Consider the following 7764-nt stretch of genomic DNA (forward strand, 5'->3'; position numbering starts at 1 on the left):
CCCCCCCCCCCCCCCCCCCCCACGGGATAGCTAAGTTTTACAAGTAGGCTCCCGCGTAGGTTGGTCCTACTCCTACCGACATCAGGAAGGTCCCCAACTTTACCCTTTTCTCCAAGAGTGGAGAAAACTCAACATTCCAAAGGAAAATCCTCTGTTCACCACCACAGCAACTGGGAACTGGGTGTAGTAAGGACTCCCTAGCTCCATTAGTAGCAGTAGGGGGGGGGGGATGTGTGTGGTGTGGTGGGGAGTCCTGAAGAACAGGTCTCCAGAGACAGTGCAACAAGTAAACTGCATTCCCTAAGTTTTAAAAGCAGAAGGGAAATATCAAATCTACTTACATGCAAGTAACATTTTGTGTGTCACTTACTTTTGATTTTAAAATATATTCATGGTAATTATCTCCTTATTAATGATAAATCTGTACATTTACCTTTAAATGTCACAATACTGTAGGATGAGAAATATATAGCTGTAAGGCCTCCAAAACTGCATTACCGCAAGAACATATTCACAAAACAACTGACATACAATGAATGGTATTTGTCTACATTCTGACATACCTCGCATAATTCTCCAATTTTGAACTGTTTCATTAACTCACGAGCATCAGTTGAATGGCCCACATCTTCAAAAGCTTCTGAAGCATCTTTTCCTAAAAATGTGAAACACAGAGTGCTTTGAATAAAATGTATAAACTAATTGATAGGAAAAGCACATTTTTAAGTATGTTCTGTTAACATAAATAATTTGTATAAATTAATTGAGTAATCCATTCCACATTGGTAATGTATAAGATGGTTTGTTCAATATTCAAACTAATAATTGGCTAGAAAAGAAAAAGGAAGAGAGAATAAAAAACATTTCAGAAAAAGAGGGAGTTCTAATGAAAACAGTGATGAAAACAACACCTGGTGTTTTATAGTTAGATATTACCAAAGGGTAAGTAAAGATAACTTTACCATTTTTAAATATTACAAGTTTCTCAGTTTTTAGAATATTTTACAATGAATAAAGTACAGTATGTTTTACAGTTAAACATCACCATGATCACCAGCTTCCATTTTTGTAATCTTAATGCATAATAACAATGACTTTCAAGTGTGAAGTTTACCAAGAAATAACTTAAAGGATCTATTTTAATTTTGCAAAGTTTAAACCAATTGTATTCACAATAAATTAATTAAAATGCCAATAAATTATGTGTATACTATAATAGCATTTCAAATTTTTACACAAAGGAAGCAACAAAGAGTTTCTTTTAAGGAAAAAGTAAACTTCCCATTGGTATCATAAATAATATCATAATGAGCTATATAATATGCAAAACTTAACAAAAAACCAAAAGATAAAGTTTATAAACTACCTGTAACTTTGGTATTGCCTCATATTGGTAAATATGTCCTTTATATAAAAAATTAAATGTGTGAGCTTGTTTATATCTTACCCCCACTACACACACACAATTGAGATAAACATTAAAACCATAATGTAATTTACAGTATTTTTTGAAATATAAAAATAGAATATCATCACTGAAACAAAAATGTAGCATATCAACTTTCCTATATTTGTGACAGACAAGGCTACATATACAGTGGTTTCACCAAGACACAATTACAGACCTGCATAAGGGAGCATGTGCTATCAGGAACACTGATATCCAACAGACAAATATCAAGTATCCCTATATATAGCAAATTCCAGAAGAAGTTATGAGGAGAATAAACTGTGCTCGTAAAAAATAGGAAAAAAAGCAAACATAATAAATGACTTTTATTCATATGACAATAAACTTGTCGCTAAGATTTAAGTTTGGTTGGTTTCAAAGTTCTATCTAAATGATTTCTGGCTGCTAAAGCAGAAGAAAACACATGCAAACAAAATAATGAATAAAAATCCTGATACATTGCATGTTTAAATCAGACTGAAAGTTCCTAATGCTATATCCCACAATCTTAGATTACCTAGTTATCGATCATTCTTATTATACATTCAAGGGAGATAAATCCCTAGTTCATACCAATTTATGCAAGTCATTACCACTCTTCAAAATGCATATGACCTTGGTCCAACAGGACATGACACAGAAGTTTCATTAAATGCAACACAAGCACAGTAGAACATAGATGCTTTTTGAAATGTTAAGACCTTAACTAAAATAAATGACAAATACAGTCTCCACATAAAATGGAGTTTGATTATCAAAAAACTGAAGCCAGAACTCAAACATATGATCTAAACAGTTAACCTATGTCCTGATCCAATTAAATCACTTGAAAACAGTTTTGAATGCTGCCTAAGTGACAGAAATTATAATTTTCCTATACTGAAAATGTATTTCTGATAGGTACTTACCTCCACTCACATAAATAGCTATTCTCATCCAGTGCTGCAAAAAAATTTTTGTGTATGCCACAAGCCATGAATCTCCCATCCATTTGAAACTGACTGATTCCAATGTGTCTTGCATGCAAATCATCATGCGACAACCCTCCACCAATAAGAGTGTGACGTACTCTCTTCATAAAAGGTGTTACACTCTTATTGGTGGAGGGTTGTCACATGATGATTTGTATGCAAGATGCATTGGAATTAGTCAATTCCAAATGGGTGGGAGATTCAAGGCTTGTGACATACAACAAAAAAATATTTTTGCATATAAATGGCAGCATTAAACAAGAATAGCTATTTATGTGAGGGGAGGTAACGTACCGTATCGGAAAAGACAGATCCTAAAAACTCATTACTGATTTGCAAAAGGGTGACAATTCGTTCCCTCTGTGTACTGTATAGATGGGTGATTTAATCGAATAACTTATATAACCAATAACCTATGAGCAGAGATTACATCAGTGTCATGTAAACTAATCAATTAATTACAATTAGGCCTTGCAATTATTATTACTGTTTTTGATTATTTCAAATATCCAAGTAATCAAACTATTGCTATTATGTTGTTGGGTTTTTTTAAGCACAAAGCTAAATAAATGGCTGTGCTCTGCCAACTTCTAGCCTTATAAGTTTTTTTCACTTTAAGTTTGTATTTCCACCAAACCTGCTTGTCCTGTCTTAGTTACGGCAAAGCTATCAAGGTTATATGCCACTGCCACTTTTCTTTCTATTCTTAAACAGTTGATGATAAGGAAAGCAACTGGCTTTTGTTTTTGCTTGTATGTTCCATAGGGGACATTGTATTAATTCAATCACTCAATTGTAATTGGTTAATACAGCCAATGATTACAAAATTAAAAAATACCACTAGTAAGTGTTAAGTAAAATTTATTCCTGCTAAAAGTAGGTTATTTCCTATTAAACACCCCCTCCCCACCCACACACACTCTTCAAGAGGGTGAGCATTAATTGTTTTATTGCTACTGATAGTCCTTGACCTTTAGAAACTATCTACAACTTGTTTTTTGTGTTTTTCAAATCAAATTTGGCTTAACCAGTTATTGGTCATTCTTAACACCCAGTTACAAAAATGATGTCTTTTGATTCTGGTCTTAATATAACACTTACATGTAACAGGAATAAGGTCCATCGTTTTGATTCATATTAAAAGGGAATGTCCAATTACAATGTTTATTTGAATATCAGAGACTCAGATCTTTTTGTTTTTTAGAATATGTATACAAATGTAAAAAGAATGCCACTAAAGATTAACAATGTCTGCACATAATGCTGTATTGAAAAAGCATTTAATGCTTCATTGTTACATGCCAAAATCAAAATATTAGAATATTTTCAAATTATGACCAAATATTATTAAATTTAATTGTATGTCTTTAAAAGTTTATGCACATGTATGTCTATGTTAGCTTAAAATAACAGTTTTTGTCCAGTGAATTCCAGTACACTTTGTAAAGGTGGAGGAGATAAATATCAACTATGCACGTATGATTCACTGTGTTGGCTACATCTTGTACTTTTCCTGTCAACAAGTCTAAAGAATAAGAACAACATAATAACCTTAACTTGCTGATATGATTGCACAACATTTTGGTGATATTAAACAAGTATATCATTGTTTCCAACTGAAAGCATTTCACCTTGGAAAAAATACATAAACAAAATAATAGCTCAGACATATTATACTCATTAAACCATACATGGAGGGCTGATTTCAATACACTTTTAAATTGTACATTAGTCAAATGTGCATGCAATTTTCCAAGTATTAATTACAGTTTCAAAACTTATTTTTTGGATCATTAAATATTTAATTATTTTTACACTCTATAATAAAGTATATTAAGTACAGGCCAATACTAAAAAACTCGATGTGAAGCTTAAACATACTCAAGCATCATTAAATTTTCTACCACAAAAATTTAATGTTGCAATAAAATGCTTGAAACAAATGTAGGAAGCCATGCTAGATAAACACATAATGTTCAGTTATTATCTGAAATAAAAAAATTTAATGACATTTTAAAGTTATTCAGTGCTTCTGGTTATATTTTCTATAGTACTAAAGTATAATGTCACTTCTCAACAGAATAACACAACTACAGTAAATTATCACATGATTAAAAGACATCTAAAATTTGAGGACAGTTCTTCTACAGTCACTGAAATATATTGTTCATGTCTTACAATCCCACCATTATGAAGTTGTATACAGTGAACTGTACTCTTTCACTCTTACTATTGCATGATTTGGGGTTGTTGCTGGATATCCTTTTCCATACTCTTAAAAGGTTCACAATAAATATTATCATTTGATAAATACATTTACATCTTTGTGAATGTGAATCTGACACATTCTTTCCTATAATTTTTAAAATCCCACAATGGAAAAAAACAACCACAAATGATTACCAACTATCACCTACACCAAATGAGAACAAATCTTTAGGAAATCTCTTACACTGTAGTGTTCTTAAGCAATTTATTTTTGGTATGCTTCACAATTACTTTAGTGAAGTGTGGCATAAGTCTATTTTCTTCTTTTTTTACGTAGCAACACTCTATGGATGTTGTGGTACATGTAATCAGTTTTGTCTACATGCTGATTGTCTTTTGAGATTCAACAGTTAAAATATTTTCTGCTAAGATATTATGATTCTTCTAACAAGGTTAAAATCTGGAATAATGTTGGTAAAAAATGTGTTTTAAAAATATATTTTTCTACCTGACAGAACAACACAACAATATGTTATTGTACAAATATTTGGTTCAACTATAAAAAAAGGGTCATATTCCTTACCAAACGAGATATAGTTAAGGACATCAAAACTACTTTACTTAAACCTGAACACTTAAAACAGATACATGCACACAGAGCCACTGGCTAGCATCCCATTTTAGCTGACAAGTGACCCCCAAAGATTTGTTTACATCCCATGTCGGAAATTAAGGAAGAAAAGTCATTCAAATACCATAGTTAAAATGGGTATCCTATAGTTGGGTGTTTGAGTTCAAGAAACACATACTTAAAATGTTATAATAATTAAAAATTGATTTTAATAAGTTAATTACCATTATTTGTAACTGTGATAAAAATATCAGCAGCATCATTTAGACTAAATAATAACTGCAGAGGAATGGGGGATGAGTTGAGTTGGAATTTCAAAATTTTGTAATGATACATATGTGGAATCAAAAAAAAATTCATGCCCTGCATTCAAGAATAACATCAAGACTTACAAGGCTACTTTGTATGTATTTTGCAGAAACACCTTTTATTCAATAGTACAATGCAATGTTCTATTTCAGGTAAGAATGAAACATGATTCATTCCTTATTTTGCCTAGAGTACATCAATGGTTTGGAGCTTTTTTTTTAACATTTGTTTCCAACCTAACAAAAACTGCTGATGATTATTAAATGCTAACAAAATTATTCCTTATTTTAGAGCTGTTAACACGACCACTCTAACCATAGTGGTCTATGTGAATATAATAAATCAAACAACAAAAGAAAACTAATGGCAAACTTCAATTCCCAATGTTTCAGTTTCATCTCCTGAATGAATCAGGATTCAATATGATATTTGTCTATAGAAATTAGAAAAACAATTGTTAGCTGAATTTTTTTTATCTCACCACTAACAAATACCAAGACAGGCAGTATTAGTTACAACCTTTAAAAATTAGTCATGACTTAAACAGCCAAGCAAATCACCTCAAAAATGACTGCAAACATTTATATAAACAAAATTAAAAACTACATAGATCAAGTACTTTTCAACCATCCTTCTAAATTCCATACTTAAAATACATGGCATAGAACTATTTTCAACTAGAGAATCATCTTCAAGGTAGCTTTGACAGAGAACAAAAAAAAAAAACAATACATCACCACAGAAATCAGGTTTCATGTTTTCTATCAAATTTCAACACAGTAAGGTCTGAAATAGTGGTTGGTATTTGATAGTCAATTTGGAAAAATGTGGACAAAATTCTAACAATTTCAGTTTGTGTTTGATAAATTTCCACATGAAAATGTCAATCAAAATGTTTAATTAAAGCATTTGTAATTTAAATATTTAATAAAATTAAGCTAAATGTGTTTTTTAAATAATAACATTGTGTATGAATATCTTTAGCTTAAGTGTGGAAAGTGTACACATAACTGATCAATACAAAGACCCTCATGTGATGATATATTGTATGTGAAGAAACAGTTCCACATTTATGAAACTTGAAAGAAGTAGCAAATCATAAAACAATTTATTTTCAATTGGAGTTAAAATCAGTCCAACATAAGTTATTACCACATTCACTGCTGAGAATGTGCAGTTATGCTTTTAGCCAGGGGAAGGGCAGGGGTCATTAGGGCTAAAAAAAAAAAGGCTTGTTATTAAAAAAAAGACCATTTTAAGAAAGATGCTTAATAAAATCAATCGACTGAATCTGCTTATCTTGGAAGAAAGAGAGTAAAGAGAGCTTGTGTGTAAATGGGTAGGCCTAGCATGTAATGTAGTGTGTAGAGATTATGACTAGGTGTAGCCCCACTCTGACATAGTACATTTAAATACAGTTTGCTATGCAAAAGAGCTGGATCTAAGTGAGGCTAGACCTAGTAATGCTAACTGAATGATAGGCCTCAGCCAATCAAAATCTATTCGCTCCACATTTTTGTGATACTGTCAGCCAGGCTTCCCCCCCCTCGTGGCTTGCACCCAACATGCTATTTCTTGTCGTATGAAGAAGCAGTAGTCCTAGAATATGACTAGACCTATGTTGCTAGGCTAGATTGAACATATCTATACCTTTAAATTCTTCATTCCCAAAGGCTTCTGGTTTTGTTCAAGAAATAAGTTCAATAATTGCTAACCAGGCAAGTAACAATATTCTAGGCTTTTAGGATATATTGTACCAATTGTTTGTATTTTTTGAACAGAATTTGCAAATTGTTATCACATCAAAAATCCATAATTACTTATAGGCCTACAGTGGCCCACTTATCACTGAAAATAATTCCTTGAAAACTTAACAAGGATCATTAATTGGAGGGTATAGAAGTCATCCAATTTGATATTTCTGAAGTAAGTACAAAAAAATTATATGCAATCATCTGTTATGAAACTATCAGATAGCTTGTTCTGACACACACATAAGCACTCAAACACACATACACACACAAATATGCATATACATACACACAAGGGTAATATTGGTCCATCTAGGCTGTTCCATCCTCTAAAGTAAATCAAAACCATTAAAAACACCTCAAAGCCAAACTTTTACTTAAACTACTTAAATTTACTGCCTTCGCAACATCTGAAGGCAACCCATTCCAAAGGTCAATCACCCT

At 31.9% G+C, this 7764-nt stretch overlaps 1 protein-coding gene across 1 annotated transcript in view; it reads right to left on the reverse strand.

The window, feature by feature from the left end:
* The window catches only part of LOC106468761 (cytochrome b5-like), a 32001-nt gene that overhangs the window by 17588 nt on the left and 6649 nt on the right, over window positions 1-7764 (reverse strand). Inside the window, exon 3 of the mRNA XM_013929205.2 lies at window positions 564-655. Coding sequence (XP_013784659.1) covers window positions 564-655 — 92 coding nt within the window. The remainder of the gene's footprint in view (window positions 1-563; window positions 656-7764) is intronic.

This window comes from Limulus polyphemus, unplaced genomic scaffold (assembly GCF_000517525.1).
Source record: "Limulus polyphemus unplaced genomic scaffold, Limulus_polyphemus-2.1.2 Scaffold91, whole genome shotgun sequence".
Taxonomy (NCBI): Eukaryota; Metazoa; Arthropoda; class Merostomata; order Xiphosura; family Limulidae; genus Limulus; species Limulus polyphemus.